The 14,300-nt window shown below is 42.6% G+C and overlaps 1 protein-coding gene across 3 annotated transcripts; it reads right to left on the bottom strand.

Moving 5' to 3' along the window:
- Window positions 1-276: 276 nt before the first annotated feature.
- On the bottom strand, window positions 277-10,343 carry SLITRK3 (SLIT and NTRK like family member 3). 3 transcript variants are annotated; one of them, XM_042234926.2, is made up of 2 exons: window positions 10,083-10,343; window positions 277-4,456 (listed from the first exon to the last, which is right to left on the bottom strand). In XM_042234926.2, exon 2 carries the CDS (start codon window positions 4,436-4,438, stop codon window positions 1,496-1,498), a length of 2,943 nt encoding a protein of 980 aa, XP_042090860.1. In that variant the 5' UTR covers window positions 4,439-4,456; window positions 10,083-10,343; the 3' UTR covers window positions 277-1,495. The 3 variants fall into 3 exon arrangements, with proteins under 3 accessions (XP_042090860.1, XP_004003243.2, XP_060261213.1); XM_004003194.6 differs by lacking the exon at window positions 10,083-10,343 and adding an exon at window positions 9,095-9,642; XM_060405230.1 differs by lacking the exon at window positions 10,083-10,343 and adding an exon at window positions 6,088-7,674.
- Between the last annotated feature and the right edge of the window lie 3,957 nt (window positions 10,344-14,300).

Here is a 14,300-nt window from a genome sequence, read left to right as displayed (position 1 = left end):
TACATCATTGGAGTACTAAGTTTGAAACTCATAATTCAAGAGAAAGAAGTGAACTATATATTGATAAATCACATTTTTTATGTCCCATTTGTATCCTAGTGTGTGGAATGGGTGTGGTAAGTTACAAGATTTATTAACATCACAGTGCATCAAACTTGTTAATAAACTAGCTTTCTGTTTAAGAAGTGAAAGAAAGATTTTTAAAAATGGGAGCACGAAAGGCATGGCATAGCTGGAGTTTAAAGTTCAAGCTTTGTATCCTCTATATATAATGTATTATGTTTTTCAAAAACTTTTTATTAGGAAAGCTATACCAGACGCATAATCACTATACAATGATTAAACATTACCTTTACAATTTATAATCACTGAAATTACAGAATAAATATATGCACATTTCTTTTGAATCTTTGTGTGTGAGAGAGAAAACATTAAAAGTGCTTCCTACAAAGCTGTTAGTGATATATACCCAGTTGCTTTTTTATGTTTTTTTATATTATATATATATAAGAAAGTGCAGATGTTCTCCAAAAAATCTTGGCATCAGGCTGAAGTGTCACAAAGAAGGTGCTCATCCCTAGGTAAGTGCCTCCGGCTGTTAAACCACCAGGCCTCCACTTCAGTAGGCTCCAGCCTAGAAGATGACTTTTCCAGGGTGGTAGGAGAGATGTTTTGAGCTGTACACTAGAGGAGAAAGGAAGGTGAAGCTATGGAGAGGATAGGAATGGATCAAACCCGAACTAATTAGATTGGGTTGAATGGATGAGGGCTCTGTGTGTGTGTGTGTGTGTGTGTGTGTGTGTGTGTGTGTGTGTGTGTGTGTGTGTGTGTGTGTACCTACACCAGAAGGAAGAAGCTGCAGGTTTAGGGACCTAACTATGTGCAGTGATTTGTGATGTGCATGTGGGTGTGTGTATGAGAGAAAAAACGAGTGGGTGAAAACATTCCAGCAAAGCCCGCCCCCTCCCTCCCCGTCTTGCAGTTTCCAGGCATGCAGCAAACTGCATTGTTAATACATGTACAGAATCTGTGCCATGATGGGAAGAGGAACGAAAACCACAAATGTCAATCTGTTTTCCCCCCTCCCTGTCAAAACAAACTACAACTAAAAAAAAAAAGTTACTGAAAATAAAAAGACACATTGAATTTTACTTAATTAGGATCAATACAATGATCCCCAATATACCTTATACATGGCACAGTCAAAGTCTCAAGTTTCAGTATAAAAAAATAATGATAACATTTGCTGGCAAAAGTCTGCGAAGGCACTTCATTGATTAATGATCTGTGTATGGCCCTTCCTCCAAATCACATCTGAGTGGGGAGAGCATACATCTGTATTTTCTAGTTATCATGCGGTTTCAGTTCTGTTCAGGGCAGGGAAGTTTGTGAGGATGGAGTTATTGGGACAAGTGTAAAGGGAGCAAGGGATATATTTCTTTTATTTTTCTTTTCTTTTGAAAAAAAAAAGCACTAATGTATTTTTCTTTTTCTGTTAGAACCTATATGTTGTCTTCTCCAGGACTTCGAGGTAATCCGGCTTGGTTTGAAGTTTGGCCCTTAACTCGAGGTAATCACTTTTTTGGGTTTGGTGGTCTGTGAAGCCCTTTCCAGCCGAGAAGAGAAGGGTTTCTTTGAGCCTGGCGTCCTGCTGTAAGTCTGGGTATTGCATGCCAGGAGGATGGACATGCAGTTCCTTTAATTTGGGCACTGTGCCGTAGAGACAGTCCACAAACCCCACCGTACAGGGGGCTGGTTGTGGCCTCTCTCGGTCTAGTAGCATACTGCTGCCACCACAACCTCCCCCCGGAGGAAAGAGCACCACCCCGCCATTCTTCTCATGGTGGCGGAACCCAACCAAGTCTCCCCCAGTTCCCGAAACTACCCCGGAAACCCCACCAACTGCTGAGTGGTGAGGGTGAGGGTGATGATGATTCATGGTCACTATGGTATTGAGCTGGGAGCTGGACACTGCCAGCGCCCACTCCTTTTCTTTTTCTAGCAATGTCCGGTAGTTGCTGTTGTTCTCCTTGGGTGTCTCAGCAAACTGCTCACTTCCTAGGAGAACCTCCCCCATTCCCGGAGGTTGTATCACAGGAGCCCCACGTTCTGCACCCCCTGCCTCTGGCCCTGATGAAACAACCACCTCCTCCTCCTCACGAGGCTTGTAGATGGGGTTGTTGCACATCTGAGTAACGGGATGAGGAATGTACTCGTATACATGACCCACAGGAGGGGCCTTCTCTGGGGAGGAAATAGTTGGTCGACCCCCACCTCCATTTCCACCTCCACCACCACCACCATCCTCAAAAAGTCGGTGGCATTGCATCTGGATGCCAGTGAGGTCCACGCCTTCCTGCCTCTTGCTTCTAAAGGGCAGCTTCTTCCGGCGCCGTCGGAGGACATAGGCAAAGAGGCCTGCAGCAACAAAGACTGCTGAAAAAAACAGAACCAGCAGGCTGAGAATCAACACAGAAAGGGGCACAGGGCCCCCAGGGGGAGAGAACTCATAAGGTGATGCACTCGTTGGCCCTCCAGCAGGGTGAGCATCTCCAGGCTGAGCTGGGGATGCTCCAGCTGATGCAATGTGTAGCATCTCTGGGCAGAGAACTTCCAGTTCAATCGTGCGCACGTCACGGTGGGTGAGGTTCTCAGGGCTCCTGCATAGGACATCACCCACCACACTGACTGAGCTGATGGTTTCGATCCACTGTTTGAAGGGAACCAGGTCACAGGTACAGTCCCAAGGATTCTCATTGAGGTCTATCTGGACAATGGCATTCAAGTGTTCTAGGACACCAGCCACAGGAAGATAGAGGAAGTAGTTCTTTCTCAAGTTGAGCCGAGCCAGGGATGTGCCTGCAAAGGCATCTGTTGGCAGGGTCCTCAGCAAGTTATTGTTGAGGAATAGCAGCTTCAAGTTGGGCATGAGGCTGAAGGCTGCAGGCTGGATTTCCCGGATGACGTTGAACTCAAAGTACAAGTAGTGCAAACTCTGTAGGCCTCGAAACATGCCTGGAGTCAGCTTCTCGATATCGTTGCCATTGAGAAAGAGGCTCTTTAGGTTAGGCAGGTTGATGAAGGCCCCATCCTGGACATAAGAAATACGATTGTTCCCCAGATGTAAGAGATCCAAGGAAGAGAAATTCCAAAAATCAGAACGGTATATTTTCTGAATCAGATTGCTACTCAGGTACAATTTCTTGGCATTCAGAGGCCTTGGAAGAAGTTCAGAAATGTTATTAAATCCTCGCTCTTTGCAGTTGACAGTCAAACCAAGGTCATTGATATGCAAATTACAGGTACACCCAGTAGGGCATATAATGGGAATGGGTGGTCTGGTCTGATAAGGAGCAATGGGAGGTTGGTTTGGACCAGGGTATAAAGCTTGAGATGTGGACGGTGGCCTTGGTGTTCGAGGCTGTTTGGTGGGTTTGGGCTGTTTATTTGAAGACTTGTATTCAACAGAAGAAGCAGTAAAATGGACAGAGGACAGCATCGAGGAAGGCTTAGTTGGCCATGCATTCTCCTTGTTTGATGACAAGTGGGGAATCCCCAAACTAGCCTCCATCTCAGAGTCAGACAACAAGGGACAGAGTTCTGTTTTCCTGATTTCTCGCAGGTCCTTTCCATGAAAATGGAAAGGAGTCTCACAGGTGATATCTCCCACCAGGGCAGTGTAAGGAATGCGTTCCAGCCAACTCTTCAGTTGCACAATTTCACATGTACAGTTCCAGGGATTTTCTTCCAGCTGGAGCTCCATCAGGCTTCTGCCAATGTGGTCTAGCATTCCTCGGTAAAAAAGAACTTTTAACCTGTTTCCACGCAGGTCCAAGTGGGTTAAGGAGACAGCCTTAAATAAATTTGTTGGAAGCATGGGAATGAGATTATCATTTAAAATCAGAACTCTCAATTTACTTAGATTCCGAAATGCCCCACTCTCAATACGTTTAATTACATTGTAGTCTGCCTGAAGATATTCCAGACTTTCCAAGCCAAGGAAGGTGTCATTTCTGAAGACGTCTAGTTTGTTCTCGTGAAGATATAATCTCTTTAAAATCTTAAGACCATTGAAAGCTCCTGTTTGAATGTCCTGCAATGCATTGTTCCCAAGGTTAATGGACACAGCATTATTCAAATGAAGAAAACTGTTGGTGTACAATTTCCTCATTGAATTTCTCTGCAGATACAGTTTAAAAGGTCTTGACCAGAACTCAGTAATCTGACTAATATTTGTAAATCCTTTGCTGTCACAATGTATATGAAAAAGGCTTTCTTTAACTTCACAGTAGCATGGATCAAAACAGGGCTCATCTATTTCCTCTGAGTCCTCTATCAGGGGAATCGGGGTAGTCCATCCTAAAGCAATTGTGCTTAGAAGAATTATCCACAACATCCTTCCTCTGTGAAGCATCTCAGCTATAGAAGGTTTCATCATTCACGGTTGATTACAAAACTGCAACAGAAATAAAGATGCAGATTTTTAGCTTTTCATCATATACACTACTCTAATTGATTCCTATATGTGGACCTTTTTAAGAGTATATAAAAACTTTAGTAATTGTTGAACTGACACTCAAAATGACCTATCAACATGCTTAATACGTCCTATATCTTAGAATTAGGAGACTGAAGTATTGTGCCATGCGATGACATTTTCCTGAATCAAGCCATACCTGGTGAAGGGCATATCATTAAATCAAAAGCAGCCTTTGTTGTCTCTTGTAGCAAGCAAGGAAACTGGCATACAGTGATTTCTCTTAGGGATAGGCAGATTCAGTAATACTGGCAATTATTTGGCCATTACACTTGTTTGCCTGTTAAAACTCACATTGCTATCAGAGGTGCCTATTATGGATCTGATTGAAACTCTGATGGAAGAAAATGTTCTTTAAACTATGGGTTTCTGTTCATAAAAAGATAATGGCATGCCCCAAAGTTATTAGATTAAAAAGTATGATAGATTATGAGCCCTTGGACCAACATCAGATGTTAAGCTGTGTAAGATGATTGGTATCTCAGGAAAACCCAAGATTTCTCTTAAGAAATGAGCACAATATGCTTAATTTTAGTGCATGCCCAGAAACTCACGGTACCCCAACCCCTTTTGCCTAAGCACGGATTATTAACATCTCCTTTAATTAAATGATTTCTATATACATGTATCATTTGGCTGTTTAAATCCTTTAGGTGTCATTAGCCTTTCTAAAGAACAAGCCCATGCAGTTTTCAGAGCTAAAGATAGTGACAGCTAAAGGGTGCTGAGCCTAGGAGTATCTGTATTAAAACACTTGCAGAGCTTAGTTTGGAATGTATATATGTTCCTTCATGATCAACTGAGGAATCCTGCAAAAAGATGGAATGGCAGGTGGTTTGTAGAGGAGGTTTGGGTAAAGGCAAGAAATAGTGGAAATCTGGATTCTTAACCTGCTGATAAATGATCTATCACATGAAATACATTTCAGAAAGATATTGCTCTTTTCCAATGAGAAGGAACAAATACAGTGCACTGTTCTAATAATACGGAGCTTTCCTCCATGGCTCTTCTGGAGCCTAATATCCATATATGAAAATACATATATAAATAAATTATAATAATGCAGTTATATTAGATTGTCCTTCTTAGTCACTGAAATATCAATCAAAATTGAATTGTTTTTGATCAATAAAAATAAACCCGAGTTTTTAGTATGTATTTTCTTTCCACACAGATGCATCCATTAAGGAAATATTTTGTCAACCTAACTTAAAACACAATGATATAACTTATAGGGAGAGTGAAAAGAGTAAATCTCCACATTCAGCTTGCAAATGATGTACACAGCTGTACAGAGGAGAACCCTTAAGAAAGCAAAGAGAAATTTGCCTCAGGCATGCAGTACTCAATTTTTGGAAACAATTAAATGAAAAAAAGAAGGCAGATGAGGCTACACTGCAGTATCAGTCTTCCTTGTATCCCTTTTAAAATATTAAAACCTCCTTAAGTTCTTCCTTTTCCACCATCCTTTTTTTTTTTTCCTATGTTTTCCCTTGTTTTTGAGGTCCCTGAGATTTAGACAAGAAAAGCTCCATATGGCTTTGACTTACCTATTTTGCAGGATTTTTATTTTTTTAAGCATTGATCATCGTGGGAGGGGGGAAAAAAAAGAAGAAAAAGAAGCTTGAGTTTAAGGATTCTTTCTTTCCCTCCCCCTTCCTTCCTTTTGCTGAAGCTGAAGCAAAGGGGGATAGTGGGGGGTGGGGGAAGAGACCACAGAAAAAAATAAAAGCAAGCTTGAGACGTGCTGGGAATGCAAGGGGCCTTTCAATGGGTTTCTTTAGAATGCAGAACTGCCCCTTGGCACACTCAATAGAGGAGAGAGAAGGGGCTGCTGCAGGCTTCCAGCTTCGCTGCCGCCGCCGCCGCCGCCGCCGCCGTAGCTGCTCTCCCTGGGTACCGGCAGCACATCATTGGGCACTTGGAGGAAGGGCGGGAGGAAGGCAGGGAGGAGGGCAGGCTCAATCACAGTGCAGAATCGCGGACTTCTCTTGCGCTGGCTTTTTTTTTTTTTTTTAAATATGTGCTGTAACCCTGGATCCGGCTTTCCACGTCACGAAAATGAGCCCCGAGAAGGGGAACGCGCTTACCATGGGGTCGGGCGCGAGCACTAGGAAGCCGTGACTATACGGCTGTGTGTGTGTGTGTGTGTGTGTGTGTGTGTGTGTGTGTTTAAGGGGAGAGAAAAGAAGTGGAAGGATCAGGATGACAAACTGTCAAAATTTTTTAAAAAAGGAATAAGAGATCAACCAAGGGGAAACGTTCCTTTGGTCGGGACGGGGGAAGGGGTGGTTGGCATTTTTTTTTAAATTTTGATTTCTTAATTTAACTCTGAAGGAAACCATTGCCTGACTAGTTTGCTCATCTAGTTCCCAAATCTCCGCTCTCTAGTGTACACAGTTTGAAAAGTAAGACTGTTCTTTGGAATTATCCTTTCCACAGCCCACACTTACTCCCAAAGACGGGATAAAGGGAAATTCAGGTCTCTAAACCAGAAGAGCTGAATATAGCTGATTCTGCTTGGGTGTTCTAAGTAAGAGCTCAGGCAGCCTGAGCGACTTGGACCGAGTTTCCCCTGCATTTTGCTTCGATTTCTTTGCACCAGGAATCCTTTTGTTGTGCGGTAGTTCGGAGCCTTCGATTTCCCCTGGATTCAACAGCCCTGGCTGCTTCCACCTTTTAAAAACCAGAGACAAGGCAGTGCTCTGGAAGGATACGCAGACCACTTGGGTAACAATGACACATTTCACTTCTTCCACCAGGAAAGACCTCGTGGGGATAGGGGGCAGCATTTCAGGGTTTAGAGTCTTTTTTTTTTTTTTTTCTTTTCATTTCTTTGCCCCGCCCCTCCCCCCCAACCCCCTCATATTTCTCCGTGGTATTTTCGGGAAGAGGATGGTAGAGAGTCTTGAGGGTGGGGTTGATTGAGGGAAGACGTTTCAGTGAAGAGGAGCCACCAGATCAGAGCTCACAAGGATTCTCTAAGAAGAGTTTTTAAAGCCTCATCTGATGGTTTTACATTCCTACCTGCTGGGACGAAAATGCACCTTAGTAGGGAAACTGGAGAGAGGCAAGTGTGCAGCAAAGGAGTCTAGTTAGCGACAACTGTGCCTCGGGGATGTCGCCCCCGCCCCCACAACACACATGAATCCTGTCATCATCTCACAGGGAAGGGAAAGGCTTTATGGTCGCTAAAGAACTGGACTTGCCCAAGGGCTCAAAGTTAGCTAGCCCGTAAAGGTGAGTTTTTCTTAAAGCACTTTTTCACGAGACGAAATGTATATGTCATTACCATTCTAAATATATATAAATAATCTAGCAGAAATAAAAAACCCGTTACTTAAAAATCAGTCATAAGATATTTGCATATTTTGCATTAGAAGTGACCGCACCTGTGTCCGCCACTCCACAGGGGCTGTCAGAGACTAAGTAAGCAGGAGGGCAGGATTCTCTTAACGTTCCCCAACCTTAACATTTCAGACCCACCCTACCTATTGGTCTCAGCCAAGAAGCTGAGCTCAGAACAGAGCAATCCCGTCTCTTTCACCAGCTGCCCCCCGCCCCAGCCCCTAACACCACCTTCTGTACCCAACGTGCAGAGATGGTGACTATTTCAGGAATCTTATCGGAACCCAAGATGCGATGGAATCGATGGGTAACCTGGAGGCTTCCCTACGCTCCCAATGACAGTAAATGGCCCTCTCTGCAATCATTCTCTGTTCTGTCTTGAACTACAACCACCACCACCACCACCACCACCACCACCACCACCACCACCACCCCACATCCCCCTCCAAGTTCTTGATTTGGGACATGTCCTAAAGGGCATTTCACCATTTTCCTTTCCTTTTTCTCTATGCAGTATATCTAAGAGATAGGAAGAGCTCCAAAAGTTAGGGGATGAAGGGCCCTGGAGTCCGGATTTCGACCGCTTCCTGCTGCGAGCGCCCAGCATCATTTGTTTGTCCACAGGGAGGACAAGAAGCCCTTTCTCCCCACAGTGCCCCCTCCCACCTCCCCCTCCCCTTTGCTGGATCTCCGAGACCACTAATCTCTCCATATCTAAAATTAAATATTCCAATATGGAAGCAAAATGATTTTCCCTAGAACAAATAATTAAAATGCTGCATCATTCATTTTCTGAAAAGCCCTGATCCTTCCTGAGGTTCTTTTCTAATCTGTCGCCAGGCGAAACGGACAATGGGTCTGTTTAGAAATGGAAAATGGTTAAAAAGCTCAAGCCATTTTCCTTCTATCCTTTACAACACGAGCGATCCGCTGGGGGAGGGGCCCTTCGCTCTGCCACCTGGCCTATTTGTGGAGTTACTTACGATTTACACCCCCAAGAAAAGGGGTCCGAGGGTATTTTAGTCTCCAGTGCCACTCTTTCTATCATCGTCCTTACAGCTAAACGATCCGGTTCAAAGATACAACCCTCTAGCACCTGTGAGCGTACAGAAGCCACCGCGGCCAAACTATATGCTCTACAAAGAACATCCTTACACGCGAGAACACTGGTTTCAATTAGGCAAAGTAGGAAAGGATGGCGGCGAGTACCTATCAGTGCCGAGCGCTCTCGATCTCCGAGGTTTACTCCAAGGGGCTTCCCAGCGAGAGGTGCAAACTCTCTGGGAGTCAGAATTACATCCATCATGCCGTAGCCTGCAGTTTCTCCTCCTCAGGCCGCCAACTTTCAGAAAGGCCACCAAATCATGCTTGTAATCCTTTCAAGTGTTTCCACCTTTGAGACTCGCAGGGAAATGGTCGCTGCATACCAATGGGAGCGCCGGGCGCACACCTAGCGCGGCAGTGCCGGTGACAGACACTCAGGACCACAGCTCTATATACCCTTGATGGCAGGCAGGCAGCGTGAGTGTCCCAGGACTGGGCTCTTTGATTTCAGATCTCGGTGATCTCGATTCAGCTGTGAGCTCCACGGTCCCCGAGAACCCTGGCTCGGTCTCCGGGTTTTTCTCTCTCGCTTCCTGAAAGGTTGTCACTCAAAGCGCAATCCCTTCCCGAGGCCTCGTTCCCTAAAGGGAGATGGGATTAGACCTTGCCTTCTCCGGGTGTCTTTGCTCTTGACCCTTTGGGTAGGTGGAAGTGGGGGTAAGTGCTGTGTAGATGAGAGAAGAAGAGGTGGGGTGGAGTGGGGAGCAGGCTGGAAGGGGGTGTCCAGATCCCAGATCCCAGCATTGGCCAGACAGCGAAGGTGGGGGCGGGGGGAGGAGGGGAGAAAAAGAGAGACGGGATACAAATACAACAGTATGGCTGTACACTCCAAATTCGACTTGAATTTGGGGGATCTCGGGTAAAGCACCAAGGTGAAGCGATCCGGTTGGCAGAGAGTGAGCCCCCTGACAGCTCACCATTCAAGCGTCCTCACTTCTGGAGCAGGAGAGGGTGGGGGGCGGGGAAGGGGACCGCGGAATGCTTCAGGCCAAGGAGACGCTCTCGGAGGCAGCCTCATTTAAGACTGACCTGCTTTAAAAGTGCCACTTTAATGGCCTAGGAAATAACTAAAATCGGATTACACGTTACTTACCAACGTCTGCACCCAAACTGGGAGCACCAGGTCGGGTGTTAGGAGACAATATACCGAACGCCAGGCTGGAACCCGAATGCAAATCCATCAGCCGCCCCCAAATCGCTCATGGAGGGAGCGGCGCTCGGGAGCCCCCAGATCAGCCCATCACCGGAGCCTCCGCCAGCTTGTCCCCCCAGCACCCCCGGCCCCTCCTCCGCTCCAACTGTGTAAATCAGCCGCCGCAGTCCTCTCGCCGCGCATCGCAGGCAAATCCCTGCTTAGGAAGCAAGGAAGCAAGTGATATTCATATTCTCTCTCTCTCTCCTCTTTTGATCGGTCACAATCTGGCAGCTCTACAAAGACAAACCCTGTAAATTTGACTAACAAGAAGTTAGCATTCTGTATCTCTGGATTGATTTTAACTTTTATTTGCAAATGAGAGATGGTTGTTTGGAAAATTACAGCCCAGGCCTGAGGGGGTGGGGGTGATCAAATTAAGCGCATCTGACCTGTCTCGGTGGGCGGTATCGCTAAACGCCTCCTAGAAGCAGTTTTCAAGTTATTTGCAGCAGACCTCCACCTTCATGATACATAAGTGACAATTTGAGAGTACATGTATTTTCTCATCTGTTTACACCTGCTAAGAAGGAAGAAAATAAGACTGTAGACTGAAGGAAGGTGGGGGAATTTAACGAAGATATGCTGGATAGTGACAAATTAAGGACACTTGAACAATTGTTGCACCTAGGCGAAAGTATTATTGCAACATTATATACCCACTGAAGGCGACCATTACCCCCACTGCAGTCATACTAACGCAGTCACTTAATGCTCCATTCAATCTGCAGTGTAAACCAACGCAGTTCTTAATAGGTCCTGTTCATCAGGGACTTGTGTTGGTAGAGAGGGCAGTCTTCCACTAGCTACCAAACTGAATAGGACAGAGTCTGCAGAATCATCTCTGTGTCTCTTACCATTCCTTCCTGAAGTGAATGCAATAAATTGTCCAAGACAAGGGAAGTTGTGTAGCTGTTGCAATTGTAGATGTAACATGAACTCACCCTATTTTCAAAAGCTTTCAAAGGAACTCTAACTCAACCCTTGCTAAGAGACAGTGCTTTTATATATGAAAATCTCTGAGGAGCAGGTCTCAAGATAGGATTTTAGCCTTTATTTAATGGATTCTATTTTCTGTGTGATATCATTGTTACTCTTCATTATTTGGGTATGAGAAGTCTAGTGTCCATATTACCTTCATGTGAAAAATGACAAGGATGGGACTGGTTATAGTGAAAAACTAGAGGCCTGTGAATTTTTTTGGATCAAATATATGCCAAAGTCAGTATACTAACTGTATCGGTTATTTATAAAGTGTGAATACATATTGCTTCTTAAAAAATAACATAATTGCAATGTTCCAATTTGTTCTCCAAAATTCTGTTTCCTTTAAAACTAGATTAACGAGATATCTATAGGAACCAAGAAAATGATAAAAGAGTACCATGATATCAAAACTTATTCCTGTAAATGTAGCTTTGCATATCTACTGACATGAATTCCAAACATTTTCTCAGTATTTTCTTAGGTAATAAATACTTCCATATGAATTTTACATATGTGAAAACATGGATATGAAAAGAACATTTGTCTCAGGTTTCACAATCATTAAGTCTTTAAGTTCAGTTTTAAAGAGCTATATCCAGGAAAGTTTGCAAAAAAGATCCATGCATATAACAAATCAGTCTGATTTAGAGGAAACTAAGCTACATCTATAAGCTGATGAGTCACAGACATGTTTCTGGCCTTTTCAGGTGGTTGCTCAATTTGAGGAGAATCACTCCTGAGCACACCATATTCTATGTGGGCAGGTGTGAAATCACATACACACCCCTGAGCTTTAGGACTGGAGGATATTAGAGTAACCCTGAAAGCCGTCAGGCAACATCATTTCTAAAACAGCTGAATTTCTTTAACTTAATTTTTTTTCATTTTATTTGATTTTCAAAGTTATTTATTGATGAGAGGACCCTGAACATGTTAATACTGAGCAGATTTTGGTATGGCTTGATGGTACTGGGGAGCTACAGAAGACTGAATAGTGAAGGCAGGTTGTTAGTGTTGAGTACTTTCAACACAAATATTTCAGGCCGTAAAAATGTTGTGGAGAAGGCAATGGCAACCCACTCCAGTATTCTTGCCTGGAAAATCCTGTGGATGGAGGAGCCTGGTGGGCTGCCGTCTATGGGGTCGCACAGAGTCAGACATGACTGAAGTGACTTAGCAGCAGCAGGGTAGGTAAATTTCATGGGCCTTGAAATGATTCTGTATTGTGAGTTTTTAGTGGATTCTGTGAAGGCATTTATATGTCCATGCTTATGTGTGCTTAATTGCCCAGTTATATCAGACTCTTTGCCACCCGTTGGGCTGTAGCCTTCCAGCCTCCTCCGTCCATGGGGTTTTTCAGGCAAGAATATTAGAGTGGGTCACCATTTCCTTCTCCAGGGGATCTTCTCAACTCAGAGATCAAATCTGTGTCTCCTACACTGCAGATTCTTTACCTGCTGAGCCATTGGGAAAACCCTTTATATGTCCATAGTTTTATTTTGTGTGCTAAGTCTCTTCAGTCATGTCTAGCTCTCTGCAACCCTATGGACTGTAGCCCACCAGACACCTCTGTCCGTGGGATTCTCCAGGTGAGAATACTGGAGTGGGTTGCCATTCCTTTCTTCAGGAGGGTCTCCCTGACCCAGGGATCCAAACCTCATCTCTTACATCTCCTGCATTGGCAGGTGGATTCTTTACTACTAGCGCCACCTGAGAAGTCCTTACTTTTGTTTTAATTACATATAAATTTACATTGTGAAAAGGGAGAACTCTTATGAAAGAAACTGTTTTTTATTAAAAATACATAATTGATAAAGGGAAAATGTAGCCATAACATACAAAATATCGTTTTCAGTTCAGTAAAAATTAAATGTTTATAATGCTGATTAACATATATTTTTAGTTACAAAGACTTTATAATACTTCACAGGTTCCTTTTTACTACTGTGCCATTTTCCAGAGAAAGACAAGGGTATTAAAATGCATAAAGGAGGTGTATTTCTTTTGTCTAATATATATTTTACTTACTCTTATTTAAATGATATAAATACATCTTTTGAAAGATTTAAAACTAATTGAAGTATCACTAGAGAGTTTGTTGTATAATGGAACATTCACGCAAGAAAGTTTCAGACTGTGGCAATTTATGATTTTATACTGCATATCTAAATTATCTAAATATTGTATTCATTTGTTTTCAACTTTTGCAGAAGCATTGTGAACCCTACTTCTTTCTTTTATTTATTTGTCCATTCCAAATAATTTTCAGGCCAACAAGCCACGTATTTAATAATTATAAAAATGTTAATTGTATCCTTATTTCATCAACTTTTTAGACCATTGCTGAAACAATTGAAAATACAATTACTTACACAAGTTTTAAAATGGAAATTTAGCTTGCCAAAAATAAATAGGCAAATAAAAGTATGAGGAAACAGAAATTAAATATTTTTAGTTTTGTTTTGTTTTAGAGCTTATTGGTATTTATTGAGAGAATTCAAAGGCTTGATAAATTGATACTGAGATTATGTTCTTACACAAATATTTATTTGTATAGATCTTTCTAAACCTCCATAGAAGAAACATGCCTGAACCATTTTATATCATGTAGAAAAAGTGCAAGAGCACTTGTAACTTTTTTCAAAAGCATCTTGTAAAATTTAGTTAATCAACTTAGATTTGTAATGTTAGCTGTACTTTCATTATAACTAACAAGCTGTAAGTATGGGGTAGTTCCAAGATATTCAATTAGACAGTGATCTTTTCTATCCTGTTTCACTGAAACATTTAGATACATTTTATAGGCAATGCCAAATGAAATCTCAGTTTATTTTTGAAGTAAACATATCTTTTAATCTCAAAGGTAAACTATTTTAGGATTTCTAGAGTTAGTTACTCTTTCAATATGAACAAGTTTCCATATTTTTTTTTGTAATTTGAATCAAGCCTAATAAGTCATTGTTTCTTTTATAAGAGATTTTCTAAATTTATTTGGAAATAACAGATTATAGGTGTTAAGATTAAATTTACTAAGAGACAAAAAAAATCCTTAAAAGATCAAATTAGGAGCAAACATATTTTTTGAAATGAATTAAACTGTTGAATAATACATCAGGAAGTAAGTAATCTGTG

This window comes from Ovis aries, chromosome 1 (assembly GCF_016772045.2).
Source record: "Ovis aries strain OAR_USU_Benz2616 breed Rambouillet chromosome 1, ARS-UI_Ramb_v3.0, whole genome shotgun sequence".
Lineage (NCBI taxonomy): Eukaryota > Metazoa > Chordata > Mammalia > Artiodactyla > Bovidae > Ovis > Ovis aries.
This window is presented reverse-complemented; position numbering and strand designations above follow the sequence as displayed.